Source organism: Lampris incognitus, chromosome 4, assembly GCF_029633865.1.
Source record: "Lampris incognitus isolate fLamInc1 chromosome 4, fLamInc1.hap2, whole genome shotgun sequence".
Lineage (NCBI taxonomy): Eukaryota > Metazoa > Chordata > Actinopteri > Lampriformes > Lampridae > Lampris > Lampris incognitus.
The window spans coordinates 71,523,559-71,540,860 of NC_079214.1; the positions used below are offsets into that span (position 1 = coordinate 71,523,559).

General features: G+C 41.0%; 1 protein-coding gene across 3 annotated transcripts in view; it reads left to right on the forward strand.

Annotated features, from left to right (window-relative positions):
* The window catches only part of sbf2 (SET binding factor 2), a 364,253-nt gene that overhangs the window by 224,680 nt on the left and 122,271 nt on the right, over positions 1–17,302 (forward strand). For all 3 annotated transcript variants that reach the window (XM_056278149.1, XM_056278150.1, XM_056278151.1), the window contains exon 17: positions 2,678–2,746. In XM_056278149.1, coding sequence (XP_056134124.1) covers positions 2,678–2,746 — 69 coding nt within the window. The remainder of the gene's footprint in view (positions 1–2,677; positions 2,747–17,302) is intronic.

Below are 17,302 nucleotides of genomic sequence, written 5' to 3' on the forward strand. Positions count from 1 at the left end.
ATGCTCAAGAAAAATAATAAAAAGAAAATAAATGTAATTTATTTTCTGGCTAGTCAAGGCAGCTTGACAAATGGGACATCAAATTTTATAGCCTAAGTATTGGTTTTTTTTTTTTAACATCCATGATTTTCTTGAATGAGACGTCTAAGGAAATCTGGTTCAAGAATGCAAAGAAGTAAAATTGCTATTAAATTGAAAACTGGAACATTGTGATAATTGTGTAAGGGCAGGGATTATATAAGGCTATTGGAAGCATATGTCCTGACAGTGGATTGTACCAGATAGAAAGTGGTTCTGGCCGGGCGATGTAGAGCGTAGCCTTGACAATAAACAGAACAAACTCACTTTGTGTAAGAAGAAGTTTATGTTTACCAGAGATGGAATAAATCCCTCCAACAAATCTCCTCAGACCACAGCTTTTGTGTTGTTGATCTGGACTGTAATTACAGTGTTGCAGTGATGAGATAAAGTTTCGTATGTCATGTTCAGTGAACTGAACAATTTAAAAAGACATATAACAGCAGTTGTAAAAAAGAAAAAGAGAAAGAAAGACAACTCTACTTCAGTCTTATGGGAATGTTGCTGATTGAGTGTTGTATGGTGGCCCCGGAATCCTTTTGCTCCCAAGCAAACCCAGAGTTCTTGTGCGTGTCTGGAAAGTACGGAAAAGTATGGAACAAGTGATTCTCAAGATTTTCTAGTAGCGGTGTCCGGGTGGCATAGCAGTCTTTTCCGTTGCCTACCAACATGGGGGATCGCCGGTTCGAATCCCCGTGTTACCCCTGGCTTGGTTGGGCATCCCTACAGACACATTTGGCTGTGTCTGCAGGTGGGAAGCCGAATGTTGGTATGTGTCCTGGTCGCTGCACTAGCGCCTCCTCTGGTCCTGGTCCCCCCCCCCCCCCCCGAGCAGGCAATCCAGAGGATTGCCTGCTCGGGGGGGGGGGGGGCTGGGGGGAATAGCATGATCCTCCCACGCACTACATCCTCCTGGTGAAACTCCTCACTTGTCAAGTGAAAAGAAGCGGCTGGCAATGCCACATGTATCGGAGGAGGCATGTGGTAGTTTGCAGCCCTCCCCGGATCGACAAAGGGGGTGGAGCAGCGACTGGGACGGCTATGAAAGAGTGGGTTAATTGGCCAAGTACAATTGGGGAGAAAAAGGGGGGAAAAACAACAACAAACTTCCTCTCTGGAAGTTGGTGGAGATGTGGGTGGACTACAGCAGTGCTGATCCAACAGCACTGCAGCAGTTCTGAAACTACACATCTAGCCCATCCACTCTCACAGGGAATTGCAAATTACTGTTTTATCGGACAATAAATCTCCATGTAGACAAGACAGGATCAAGAACATGTAAGACAGTATCAAGAACATGGAAGAAAGGGTCAAGAACATGTAGACGAGACAGGATCAAGAACATGTAGATGAGACAGGATCAAGAACATGTAGACAAGGCAGGATCAAGAACATGTAGATGAGACAGGATCAAGAACATGTAGACAAGGCAGGATCAAGAACATGTAGACAAGACAGGATCAAGAACATGTGGACAAGACATGATCAAGAACATGTAGACAAGACAGGATCAAGAACATGTAGACAAGACAGGATCAAAAATATGTAGACAAGATAGGATCAAAAATATGTAGACGAGACAGGATCAAGAACATGTAGATGAGACAGGATCAAGAACACGTGGACGGGACAGGATCAAGAACACGTAGATGGGACAGGATCAAGAACATGTGGACGGGACAGGATCAAGAACATGTAGATGAGACAGGATCAAGAACATGTAGATGAGACAGGATCAAGAACATGTGGACAAGACATGATCAAGAACATGTAGACAAGACAGGATCGAGAACATGAAAAAGTTTCTGGATATCTGGTCAGAGAAAAACAGACACTATATCCTTAATGAAGTGCTCTTATAATTTTGTGATTGAATCACTTGTCCTGCACAGAAATGAGTGGAAGTGCCCAGCACTTCAGCCATCTTATTATTATATTATTTACATCAATAATAGTAATAATTATTATGGTAATTATGATAATAATTTTATTTGTATAACACTTTTGGGAATAGAGTTACAAAGAGCTGAAAATAGAGTGACACTGCAGCCTTCAGCACAGCTGAAACTACCGGCCCCGACTACACGGAGTGGCCCCGGTTATGAAAAATGTGGAATGTTCAACTCCCTTCCCTGACCCCGACCCCTGCTTCCCTTTTTTAAATTATTCATGTTTTTAATTTATACCGCCATTACACCTAACACTTCAAGCTGAAGTAAAGGGTTTTCCCCCCCTTTTTTTTGTATTTTTAAACTCCCTTTGTTAAATTATCTGTAAATCATATAGGTACAGCTGGAAAAAAAAGAAGAAGAAAACAGCAGGAAAATTGTGAACTGGGTTGTGTAAGTTGTTGAAACTGAAATAAAAACTAAGCTGAAAAATGGAATGTTCACTACACCTGTTAGAGAAAAGCCTTGTATCTAGAAGTCTGGAAGACAAGTTCAGGAAAAGTCTCAAATTTGAATAGTGAAAATGGAGAAGAACCCTGAGAGCCTGGCGTGTGTGTGGTGATTCCTCAGTGTGAGTGGTGAGTTGTGGTACATGTGGTGTGTTTGTGTCTTCCCCCAACCTGACTCCTGTCATACTGTTTGACCCACAGGACTGTTCCAGCTCAGAAGAGTACACTGTGGCTGCTGCACTGCTGCCGCTCACCACTGCCTTTTACCGAGTAAGACGGGATGGATCATGTATGGATGTTCAAGTTATTTTCTCTCTCTCTCTCTCTCTCTCTCTCTCTCTCTCTCTCTCCCTCTCTCAAATTCAAATTCAAATTTGCTTTATTGGCATGACAAGCATTCTCATATTGCCAAAGCATTAATAATATATGATACAAAATACTTAATGTCATAACAAACAGTACAAACAAGATAAGACAGTCGAAAACAAACACACACAAACAAACAAACAAACAAACAAACATATATCAATGAACTGATTTTAGTCACTCATTTTCTCTCTCTCTGTCTCTGTCTCTCTGTTTTTTTGTTAATGTTTTCTCTTAAGACCTTTTTAGAATTCAAATTCTCTCTGTCTCTCTCTCGCACTCTGTCTCTCTCTCTCTCGCTCGCTTTTTTCAATGTTTGGATGCTTGCATTGGCAATATGTACATCATTATGTAATGCCAATAAAGCTATTTGATTTTAGAATCTGAATTTGAGAGAGAGAGATACAGAGAGAGAGTGCGAGAGAGACAGAGAGAGAGTGCGAGAGAGACAGACGAGAGAGAGAAACAGCAAGAGAGAGAGACAGTGAGAGACAGAGACAAACATCAATTGGAAAATGCCATTGAAAACAAACATACTACGGCAAAGAAACAAAGTGCCATTGAAAGCAAACAAAGTACTGCAAAGAAACATAGTACAGTAAAGAAACAGTACAACAAAGAAACATAGTACAGCAAAGAAACATAGTACAACAAAGAAACATAGTACAGCAAAGAATTAGCAACAAAGAAACATAGTACAACAAAGAAACAGTACAGCAAAAAAAAATAGTACAGTAAAGAAACAGTACAACAAAGAAATGGTACAGCAAAAAACAGTACAGTAAAGAAACGCAGTACAGCAAAAAAAACAGCACAGCAAAGAAACAGTACGGTAAAGAAACAGCAGCGCATAGAAACATAGTACAGCAAAGAAACATAGTAGGGTAAAGAAACATACTACAACAAAGAAACAGTACAGCAAAGAAACACAAGACAACAAAGAAACAGTACAGCAAAGACACATAGTACAGTAAAGAAACATAGTACTGCAAAGAAACATAGTACAACAAAGAAACATAGTACAGTAAAGAAACATAGTACAACAAAGAAACACAGTACAGTAAAGAAACATAATACAACACAGAAACATACAACAAAGAAACAGTACAGCAAAGAAACAGTACAGTAAAGAAATATACTACAACAAAGAAACATAGTACTGCAAAGAAACATAGGACAGTAAAGTAACACAGTACAGTAAAGAAACAGTACAGTAAAGAAACATAATACAACAAAGAAACATGGTACTGCAAAGACACATTGTACAGTACAGAACCATAGTACAACAAAGAAACATAATACTGCACAGAAATATAGTAAAGAAACAGTACAATAAAGAAACATAGTACTGCAAAGAAACAGTACAGCAAAGAAACATAGTACAATAAAGACACATAGCACAGCAAAAAAAACATAGTACAGTAAAGAAACATAGTACAACAAAGAAACATAGTACTGTAAAGAAACAGTACGGTAAAGAAACACAGTACAGTAAAGAAGCATACTACAACAAAGAAACAGTACAGCAATGAAACAGCACAGCAAAGGAAACGTACTACAACAAAGAAACACAGTACAGTAAAGTAACATAGTACAACAAAGAAACACAGCACATCAAAGAAACATAGTACAGTAGAGAAACATACTACAATGAAGAAACACAGTACAGTAAAGTAACATAGTACAACAAAGAAACATAGTACTGCAAAGAAACATAGTACAGTAAAGAAACACAGTACACCAAAGAAACCGTAAAGCAAAGAAACAGCACAGCAAAGAAACATAGTACAGTTAAGAAACATTGTACCACAAAGAAACACGGTACAAAAAAAGAAACCGTACAGCAAAGAAACACAACACAGCGAAGAAAAATGGTACAATAAAGAAACATAGTACTGGAAAGAAACATAATACAATAAAGAAACATAGTACAGTAAACATACAAGGAAACATAGTACAGTAAAGACACAGCGCAGCAAAGAAACATAGTACAGTAAAGAAACATACCACAACAAAGAAACATAGTACAGTAAAGACACAGCGTAGCAAAGAAACATAGTACAGTAAAGAAACATACCACAACAAAGAAACATAGTACAGTAAAGAAACATACAAAGAAACATAGTACAGTAAACATACAAGGAAACATAGTACAGTAAAGACACATAGTACAGTAAAGACACATAGCGCAGCAAAGAAACATAGTACTGCAAAGAAACAGTACAGTAAAGAAACAGTACAGCAAAGAAATGTAGTACTGTAAAGAAACGGCACAGCAAAGAAACGTAGTACAACAAAGAAACATACTACAACAAAGAAAGAGTACAGCAAAGAAACATAGCACAGCATAGAAACATACTACAACAAAGAAACAGTATTGCAAAGAAACATAGTACAGTAAAGAAGCATACTAAAACAAAGAAACAGTACAGCAAAGAAACAGCACAGCAAAGGAAACATACTACAACAGAAACACAGTACAGTAAAGTAATATAGTACAACAAAGAAACAGTACAAAGAAGCACAGCAAAGAAACATAGTACAGTAGAGAAACATACTACAATGAAGAAACACAGTACAGTAAAGTAACATAGTACAACAAAGAAACATAGTACTGCAAAGAAACATACTACAACAAAGAAACAGTACAGTAAAGAAACATAAAAAGAAACATAGTACAGTAAACATACAAGGAAACATAGTACAGTAAAGAAACATAGTACTGGAAAGAAACATAATACAGTAAAGAAACATGCAAAGAAACATAGTACAGTAAACATACAAGGAAACATAGTACAGTAAAGACACTACAACAAAGAAACATAGTACAGTAAAGAAACATACAAAGAAACGTAGTACAGTAAACATACAAGGAAACATAGTACAGTAAAGAAGCATACTACAACAAAGAAACAGCACAGCAAAGGAAACATACTACAACAAAGAAACACAGTACAGTAAAGTAACATAGTACAACAAAGAAACAGTACTGCAAAGAAACATAGTACAGTAAAGAAACATACTACAACAAAGAAACATAGTACAGTAAAGAAACATACAAAGAAACATAGTACAGTAAACATACAAGGAAACATAGTACAGTAAAGACACAGCGCAGCAAAGAAACATAGTACAGTAAAGAAAAATACTACAACAAAGAAACATAGTACAGTAAAGAAACATGCAAAGAAACATAGTAGAGTAAACATACAAGGAAACATAGTACAGTAAAGACACATACTACAACAAAGAAACATAGTACAGTAAAGAAAAATACAAAGAAACATAGTACAGTAAACATACAAGGAAACATAGTACAGTAAAGAAACATAGTACCACAAAGAAACACAGTACAAAAACAAGAAACCATACAGCAAAGAAACATACTACAACAAAGAAACATGGTACAGTAAAGAAACATAGTACAGTAAAGAAACATACTACAACAAAGAAACAGTACAGTAAGGAAACATACAAAGAAACATAGTACAGTAAACATACAACGAAACATAATACAGCAAAGAAACATAGCACAGCAAAGAAACAGTACAGTAAAGAAAAGAAACATAGTACAACAAAGAAACATGGTACAGTAAAGAAACATAGTACAGTAAAGAAACATAGTACAAAACAAAAGAATATACTGTCATCGAATATGGCAGTAACAACCTGTGTCAGGTGACTGTTACTCACTGTGCCTCACTTTATGGCAGGCAGTAACATAGACTGCTGCTAACTTACACTCACTGTGCCTCATTTTATGGCAGGCAGCAACATAGACTGCTGCTAACTTTCTCTGTCTGTCTCTCTGTCTCTCTCTCTGTCTGTCTGTCTCTCTGTCTGTCTGTCCCTCTCTCTCTCTGATGTCTCCATATCTATGAAGCACACATATGGTTGAGAGTAGAGTAAATGTGTAGTGTTTCAGTGTTGTGTTGCTCAGTGAAGCCTGAGGGACAGTAGCATGTTACATCATCACATCTAAAGGAAGGAGGCACCTCAGAGGTTTCTCTGGTAGGAAGGTGAAGGATGGGAGATTCCACATTATCTTTGCTTATCTGGCATGTTTTATTTTTAATGTATATGTATAAGATAACAGATCTGTTGGGTCTCAGACCTTCACTGATCCTGGACCCTGCATGTACAGAGAGCAACAGGGCTGCATATGAAAACTGGAAACTACCTCTGAGCAAAGCCTGGAGGACTTGCTGTGGCCTGCCGTCTCTAGCCCACATGATCCGCTAAGGGTTGCTGCAGCATACACCGCAAATATTTACCCAGAACCCTGTGGTTACTATGGGGACAGACAGGACACACTAAACTGTCACATTTGCTGTTTGCTGGGCACAAACGCTGTACCCAGATCAGCTGGACTGGGTCCTGGCCTGGGTGCTGGCCTGGGTCCTGGCCTGCTTTCTACCAGCATATGACTCATTCAGTTCACATTATAAAGGCTGATACAACCTGTTCAACCACTTGTTCTTTCTCTGTCTCTCTGTCTCTGTCTCTCTCTCTGTCTCTCTCTCAGTCTCATTCTCTGTCTGTCTCTCTCTCTGTAGCTAATCTCTCTCTCTGTCTGTGTCTGTCTCTCTCTTTCTCTCTCTCTCTCTCGCTCTCTGCCCATCAGAACAGTAGAAATGAACAGGTCATGTGAATGATGACTAACTGAATTTGTTAACACATGTGCACAGGACTGTTGTACTGTAGTTCAGAACAGTACTCTGTGTCTTGCTAGATTTATTAGTTGTCAAACAATGGGGTGACCCATCACCAGTGATGTCGGGGTAAGAAGAGCTGTCATATCCAGTGACTGCATGCTTGCAGCCTTCCTGTTAGCTCGAATGAGTCTCACTGTTCTCCTCTGACCTTTCTTATTGACAGTGCTTTTTGACCTGCACATGTGATACTGTCCGGGTTATTTCTCTCTCCATTCACAATGAACTCTGGCCGTTGTAGAGTGCCAGAATCTCAGGAGAGCAGCTGCTTCTTACATGCTGGAACCGCCACATCTGGCACTAACAATCATACTGGTTCAGATGATACCGAGATCATGTGTTCTGCCCATTCTAAAACTCAGTTAATAGAAGCTCTATACCTGGTCTGGATTGTACACAGCTGATGACTGCTTATGACATGAAACAGGCTTGTGCTGTCTCATAAAGAATTTACTTGACTCACTGGATTATATATATAAACTGGAGCAACCAAGACATTTTGGCTGTTTTGGGTTTTCAAAGTTTAGTACTACTGCCTTGTGATGGCCTGGCGACCTGTCCAGAGTGTCTCCCTGCCTGGCGCCCAATGACTGCTGGGATAGGCTCCAGCATCCCCGTGACCCTGAGAGCAGGGTAAGCGGTTTAGATAATGGATGGAGATATATGTGTATATATATATATATATATATATATATATATATATATATATATATATATATATATATATGTATATAAATATATAAATATATATATATATATAAATATCTTTTTCCTGTATCCGTGTTGATGTTCCGCTCCTCATTGGTCGAGCACTCACGTATGTGTGTGTGTGTGTATGTGTGTATATACACTACCGTTCAAAAGTTTGGGATCACCCAAACAATTTCGTGTTTTCCATGAAAAGTCACACTTATTCACCACCATATGTTGTGAAATGAATAGAAAATAGAGTCAAGACATTGACAAGGTTAGAAATAATGATTTTTATTTGAAATAAGATTTTTTTACATCAAACTTTGCTTTCGTTAAAGAATCCTCCATTTGCAGCAATTACAGCATTGCAGACCTTTGGCATTCTAGCTGTTAATTTGTTGAGGTAATCTGGAGAAATTGCACCCCACGCTTCCAGAAGCAGCTCCCACAAGTTGGATTGGTTGGATGGGCACTTCTTTGAGCAGATTGAGTTTCTGGAGCATCACATTTGTGGGGTCAATTAAACGCTCAAAATGGCCAGAAAAAGAGAACTTTCATCTGAAACTCGACAGTCTATTCTTGTTCTTAGAAATGAAGGCTATTCCATGCGAGAAATTGCTAAGAAATTGAAGATTTCCTACACCGGTGTGTACTACTCCCTTCAGAGGACAGCACAAACAGGCTCTAACCAGAGTAGAAAAAGAAGTGGGAGGCCACGTTGCACAACTGAGCAAGAAGATAAGTACATTAGAGTCTCTAGTTTGAGAAACAGACGCCTCACAGGTCCCCAACTGGCATCTTCATTAAATAGTACCTGTTAGAGCCTGTTTGTGCTGTCCTCTGAAGGGAGTAGTACACACCGGTGTAGGAAATCTTCAATTTCTTAGCAATTTCTCGCATGGAATAGCCTTCATTTCTAAGAACAAGAATAGACTGTCGAGTTTCAGATGAAAGTTCTCTTTTTCTGGCCATTTTGAGCGTTTAATGACCCCACAAATGTGATGCTCCAGAAACTCAATCTGCTCAAAGAAGTGCCCATCCAACCAATCCAACTTGTGGGAGCTGCTTCTGGAAGCGTGGGGTGCAATTTCTCCAGATTACCTCAACAAATTAACAGCTAGAATGCCAAAGGTCTGCAATGCTGTAATTGCTGCAAATGGAGGATTCTTTGACGAAAGCAAAGTTTGATGTAAAAAAAATCTTATTTCAAATACAAATCATTATTTCTAACCTTGTCAATGTCTTGACTCTATTTTCTATTCATTTCACAACATATGGTGGTGAATAAGTGTGACTTTTCATGGAAAACACAAAATTGTTTGGGTGATCCCAAACTTTTGAACGGTAGTGTATATATATATATATATATATATATATATACACACACTCACTGGCCACTTTATTAGGTACACCTTGCTAGTACCGGGTTGGACCCCCTTTTGCCTTCAGAACTGCCTTAATCCTTCGTGGCATAGATTCAACAAGGTACTGGAAACATTCCTCAGAGAGTTTGGTCCATATTGACATGATAGCATCACGCAGTTGCTGCAGATTTGTCGGCTGCACATCCATGATGCGACTCTCCCGGTCCACCACATCCCAAAGGTGCTCTATTGGATTGAGATCTGGTGACTGTGGAGGCCATTTGAGTACAGTCAACTCATTGTCATGTTCAAGAAACCAGTCTGAGATGATTCGAGCTTTATGACATGGCGCGTTATCCTGCTGGAAGTAGCCATCAGAAAATGGGAACACTGTGGTCATAAAGGGATGGACATGGTCAGCAACAATACTCAGGTAGGCTGTGGCGTTGACACGATGCTCAATTGGTACTAAGGGGCCCAAAGTGTGCCAAAAAAATATCCCCCACACCATTACACCACCACCACCAGCCTGAACCGTTGATACAAGGCAGGATGGGTCCATGCTTTCATGTTGTTGACGCCAAATTCTGACCCTACCATCCGAATGTCGCAGCAGAAATCGAGACTCATCAGACCAGGCAACGTTTTTCCAATCTTCTATTGTCCAATTTTGGTGAGCCTGTGCGAATTGTAGCCTCAGTTTCCTGTTCTTAGCTGACAGGAGTGGCACCCGGCGTGGTCTTCTGCTGCTGTAGCCCATCTGCCTCAAGGTTCGACGTGTTGTGCGTTCAGAGATGCTCTTCTGCATACCTCGGTTGTAATGAGTGGTTGTTTGAGTTACTGTTGCCGTTCTATCAGCTCGAACCAGTCTTGCCATTCTCCTCTGACCTCTGGCATCAACAAGGCATTTTCGCCCACAGAACTGCCGCTCACTGGATATTTTCTCTTTTTCGGACCATTCTCTGTAAACCCTAGAGATGGTTGTGCGTGAAAATCCCAGTAGTTCAGCAGTTTCTGAAATACTCAGACCAGCCCGTCTGGCACCAACAACCATGCCACGTTCAAAGTCACTTAAATCACCTTTCTTCCCCATTCTGATGCTCGGTTTGAACTGCAGCAGATCGTCTTGACCATGTCTACATGCCTAAATGCATTGAGTTGCTGCCATGTGATTGGCTGATTAGAAATTTGAGTTAACGAGCAGTTGGACAGGTGTGCCTAATAAAGTGGCCGGTGAGTGTATATATACACTTAGCACAAAAAGTAAGGAAATGTGTGTTTGGTAGGTGATGTCTTTGTTGTAACAATGCTTCTTGGCAATATATCTTATAGCGTTGGAAAGCCTGTTTATCTGCCTTTTAAATGGCGCCACATGTGTAAGGAACATGCATTGTGGGATGAGCAGCAGAGCTGAGTATGGGGGTTGCGCCCATGAAACATTTGCCAGATCGTCTCTGCCGATACCAAACAGCTTATCTTGCTGCTGCTATTGACTCTTGTGTTGAGCTTCTGCTACCCCAGGTGCTGCTGCTGCCCATCAGCTGCCTGATATAAGATTTACTGCCAAGAAGCATCGTTACAACAAAGACATCATCTACCAAACACACATTTCCTTACTTTTTGTGCTAAGTTTATATATATATATATATATATATATATAAAGAGAGAGAGACAGATGCAAGAACATGATTCAGTGTTTGGGGTGCAGGCTGTTTGTGTTAATGGGCAGTTATACCTAATAAATAAGCCACTGAGTGAGTATAATTATAAATGCTGAGCGAATAGTTATAAATGCTCCAACGGTGCCCCGCAATGACAATGTCATGATGAATTCAGAAAAAAACGTATTTGTGAGTAATTTATTTTTCTTTTTCTTTTTTTTACCCGTACGTATGTTGTCATTGGTTATTGCCAACCGACCATCTCAGCACTAGCTAGAAATAACTCACTAATTGTTATAAATTACTGGATTCACCCTGGACCCACGCAGATGTCACACTGGAAATATCACATGTTTGATAACATCGGGGATGATTGATTGGGGTTGTTAATATTGTTAACCCACCCCCAAACTACCAGATAATCTCTGTTTACGGTTGATGTGGCAAATCTGCATCACAGCCAGGGTTCTGCTGCAGAGACACAGACAGCACTGTTAGCGAGGGCTCAGTACTCAGCTTATTAAAACCCAAGACATTAAAAACACCAGGATAACATCTCTGAAAACAAGACGTCTCACAGCGTCTGTTATTGGGGAGAAAGGTTGGCGGATTTATGTCTCCTTGGCTTCGCTTTGTCTCTGGTGTGTCTTTGATTGGGTGTGGATGCTATTTAATCTGCCCTGAGTTAAAGGGTAATTCTGGTATTTTTAAACCTTAGCCCTATTTTTCCATCATTTGGGGTCTAAATGGCTCATAGGGGAAAAATTTTGGAATTGGTCCAGTGTTGAACAAAAATGCTTCAGCCAGCAGCTGTGAAACAGGCTCGAGGGGGCAAGTGTGGCCATCAAAGTATGTCCTCTAAAAGCACTTGTTTTTGCCACTGACAGGATCAGATTGTTGTTATAAGTGCCTGACAACATTATGGAAAGGATTCCCACAGGGATAGATCTTTTTCTTCACGCTTCGCTTTTTCCGGTCTCTGTTTTGAAATCTCTTTTACTAGTTCTATTATTTATGTGCACAAATAGCATGAGACCGATCGCCTATGTTCAGCTTTTGTTGACAGAGCTGGAAATGTGTAGATTCAATTACGTGTATTACTGTGGTCATAGTTAAAGGGTGTGTTGTACTGAACTAATTTGAGGCAATGGAAAGAAGAACTGGAGTTGGTCCCCGGGCGCTGTAGCTGCCCACTGCTCCTATACAATAGGATGCGTTAAATGGAGAGAACAAATTCATTGTAAGAATACAATGTCAAATAAAGTGGCTTTCGTTTCATTCATTTCTTATTTTATGTCCTCCCTATTTACATGCATGAGGGGGGCAGGATACTAGAAACAACTCTGAATATAGTTCACCTCAGTTCAATACCACCACCAACAATGACCTCGATGCTAAATCATATAATTGCATTAACACCTCTATGATCCATCCATCCATCCATTATCCAAGCCGCTTATCCCAATCGGGGTCGCAGGCTGCTGGAACGTATCCCAGCAGTCATAAGGTGGCAGGTGGGGAGACACCCTGGACAGGCTGCCAGTCCATCACAGCGCCTCTATGATAGCGTTAAAAAAACAGCAAAAAAAAACCAACCCTGAACATTATAGGCAACATAAAAGCATAATTTATGACTGAGCTGGTGTATTGGATTGTGTTAGATTGTACCATATTTGTGGGTACTCCATCTGGAGAACCCCGAGCTGCAACTTTCCAGATGGAGTACCCACAAATATGCTACGAAGAGCCTTTCAGAGAAATACCCCCGGGGGGGCCCGAGGGGGAGGGAGGATGAGCACCCCAAATGGACAGATATACTGGTTATAACCCAAGCTAATGAGTAAATGACCGCGAGTGCAGTCTACAGATGTAGAAAGGTCTGCAAACACCCAGGAGGTCTAAAGACTCACCAGACCAAGATGGGCTGCTTGAGGAAGGAGCAAGTGGTGCAACACACAGTGCAAGTACCTGATACAGCACCTGATGAGGTGGAGAAGGAGCTAGGCCCGGAGACACCCCACAGTGCCCTATATCGACATGGAATCCTGCCTTGACTCTTCTGGCCACTGCTAATTTACAAAGTCCCAATCACCATCGTGGAAGATAAGCCAGTTCCTGTGCAGGTGGCTGGGCCTGCCACGGAGTCTAAGCAGCATCGCTCGTTATGGGCATAACACCAAGCTACAGCTTCCATTCAGTAGCCTGATCATGTGTACTATTCACAGAGAATTAAGGATTGTTGCAGTCACAGCATTGTAAGATGGTGACAGATGTATAATGACTGAAACCAACATGACCATTAACTAGAGTTTTGATGGCCATGTGTACTGTTCACAGGGGGTTGGGGAATAGTTGCAATCACAGCATTGTAAGATGGTGACAGATGTATTCTTAGGACCCCCCTTGTTTCAGGCATGGTCGTTCTCTCTTCACATAGATGTCCTCTTTGACTCCCTGTTCAAACCAGCATTCCTCCCTATCAAGGATGTGTACATGCTCATCCCTGAAAGAGTGGCCACTGACCTGTAGATGGTGTAGACTGTGGAGTCCTGGTCTGATGTGTTAGCTCTCCTGTGTTGTGTCATCCTCCTGGCCAGCATCTGTTTGGTTTCCCCCGATGTACAAGTCACTGCAATCCTCCTGGCTTTTAACAGCGTACACGATATTGCTCTGTTTGTGCCAGGGGACCCGATCCTTGGGATGGACCAACTTCTGGAGCAGCGTGTTTTGGGGTTTGAAAGCAACTGAGATGCAGTGTTTTGAAAATATGCGTCTCAGCTTTTCCAACACTCCCACCATGTACAGAATCACCGCTGGTTTACGCTTAGACAGCTGTTGTCCTTCTCCTCTCTTCGATTGGCTGGTGCACTGTTTGGGCGTCTTCCTGGCTTTAACAAACACCCAGTTAGGATAACCACACTTAACCAGGGTCTGTTTAATGTGGGATTTCTCCCCTTCCCTGGCTGCTGTGATTGCAACAATCCCTAATCCTCTGAATAGTACACACGATCAATGGTCACGCGCATATTTGCATATGAACCTGGTCATTGGTTTCGGTTGTTAGGGACTGTATAGTTTGTAAGTACTGTATTGTTTATAAGGGTGGCAATACCTGCAGTCAGTTTAGACTGAAGAGGTCACTTAGGTGAGTGTTGAACAGATCCGTCAATAAACATTGTGTCCAGATGAACTGATTCAACCTTCTTTGATCATTCCAGAATGCTTCTTTCTCTTCCATCCCACAGCCAACTTGCGGGGCATATGCACCGACAACATTCATCGTCACACCTTCAATCTCCAGCTTCATACTCACCACTCTGTCCGACACTGTCTTCACCTCCAGCACACTCTTGACATACTCTTCCTTCAGAATTACTCCTACCCCATTTCTCTTCCCATCCACACCATGGTAGAAGAGTTTGAACTCACCTTCGATGCTCCTGGCCTTACTCCCCTTCCACCTGGTCTCTTGCACATTTTCTCTCGTACATTTTCTGAGCTATATCTTAATACAGAAGGATTTTTACCCTTCTAAATTAGGCATTTTCCGTGTTTCATCAGAGTCCCCTCAACCTGACATTGGAGTGTTTTGCTCATTGTAAAGTATTCATTTGTTATACCACATATGATATGTATGTCGATGCTTAAGACTGTAATCTAGTATAAAGTAGAATCATTTCTCACAGGCTCTTGTGGGCCCATATCACTATATCTTGATATTATGTGGCATTTGTTGGTCAAATTTATCTTAACACCTTACAATCTTTGTACGGACCCCCCCCCACACACACACACACACACACACATTTTACTCTCTCTACTATTACTACTGCTACTACCCCAGCTGTCGGTTAAATAGCGCCATTGCCTAGTGGATACCTTGAGAGAAGAATAGGCTACGGGAGTAAACCCCTACAGAAAATCAATGTCCACAGTGCTGTTGTTTTTTGTTTTTCTTGTCCTTTTGTATATGTTTAAGTGGGAGAGTACTGCTGGGGTCATGTGTGGCTGCTGCTTCTCCCTCTTGTAGCCACCCCTTCCCAACCACCCCTGTATGTCTGTGCTATGTTTTCACCCCGCTTATTGTAAAGCGACTTTGAGTGTTAGAAAAGCGCTATATAAGTTTGATTTATTATTATTGTTATTATTATTATTACTACTACTACTTTTGGCTGCTCCCATTAGGGGTCACCACAGCGGATCATCCGTTTCCTTCTCTTCCTGTCCTCTGCATCTTCCTCTGTCACACCAGCCACCTGCATGTCCTCCCTTAACAACCATAAACCTCCTCTTTGGCCTCTCTCTTTCCTCCTCCCTGGCAGCTCCATATTCAGCATCCTTCTCCCAGTATACCCAGCATCTCTCCTCCACATATGTCCAAACCATCTCAATCTTGCCTCTCTTGCTTTGTCTCCAAACCGTCCAACCTGAGCTGTCCCTCTAATATACTCGTTCCTAATCCTGTCCTTCTTCGTCACTCCCAGTGAAAATCTTATCATCTTCATCTCTGCCACCTCCAGCTCCTCTTCCTGTCTTTTCATCAGTGCCACTGTCTCCAAACCATATAACATAGCTGGTCTCACAACCATCTTGTAAACCTTCCCTTTAACTCTTGCTGGTACCCTTCTGTCGCAAATCACTCCTGACACTCTTTTCCACCCACTGCACCCTAGCTGCACTCTCTTCTTCACCTCTCTTCTGCACTCCCCGTTATTTGGACAATTGACCCCAAGTATTTAAACTCATACGCCTTCGTCACCTCTACTCATTCCATCCTCATCATTCCGCTGTTCTCCCTCTCATTCATGGGTATGTATTCCATAATAATCATCATAATTTGGATTTTACTGTCTCTAATCTTAAAAGTTGCTCTTGCGTACATTATCTAGTCAGGGCTGACCTTGTGTACATTACATAGTCAGGGCTGAACTTGTGTACATTATGTAGTCGGGGCTGAACTTGTGTACATTATGTAGTCGGGGCTGAACTTGTGTACATTATCTAGTCAGGGCTGAACTTGTGTACATTATGTAGTCGGGGCTGAACTTGTCTGCATTATCTAGTCAGGGCTGAACTTATGTACATTATGTAGTCAGGGCTGAACTTGTGTACATTATGTAGTCAGGGCCGAACTTGTGTACATTATGTAGTCAGGGCTGAACTTGTGTACATTATGTAGTCAGGGCCGAACTTGTGTACATTATGTAGTCAGGGTTGAACTTGTGTACATTATGTAGTCGGGGCTGAACTTCTGTACATTATGTAGTCAGGGCTGAACTTGTGTACATCATGTAGTCAGGGCCGAACTTGTGTACATTATGTAGTCGGGGCTGAACTTGTGTACATTATGTGGTCAAAGTTGAACTTGTGTACATTATGAAGTCAGGGCTGAATTTGTGTACATTATCTAGTCAGGGTTTAACTTGTGTACATTATGTGGTCAGGACTGAACTTGTGTACATTATCTAATCAGGGCTGATCTTGTGTACATTATCTAATCAGGGCTGATCTTGTGTACATTATCTATTAAGAGTTGAACTTGTGTACATTATCTAGTCAGGGCTGATCTTGTGTACATTATCTAGTAAGAGTTGAACTTCTGTACATTATCTAGTCAGGGCTGAACTTGTGTACATTATCTAGTCAGGGTTGATCTTGTGTACATTATCTACTCAGGTTTGAACTTGTGTACATTATCTAGTCAGGGCTGAACTTGTGTACATTATGAAGTCAGGGCTGAACTTGTGTACATTATGTAGTCACGGCTGAACTTGTGTAAATCATGTAGTCAGGGCTGAACTTGTGTACATTATGTAGTCAGGGCTGAACTTGTGTACATTATTTAGTCAGGGTTGAACTTGTGTACATTATGTAGTCGGGGCTGAACTTGTGTACATTATTTAGTCAGGGTTGAACTTGTGTACATCTTGTAGTCAGGGCTGAACTTGTGTGCATTATTTAGTCAGGGTTGAACTTGTGTACATCATGTAGTCAGGGCTGAACTTGTGTACATTATGTAGTCAGGGCTGA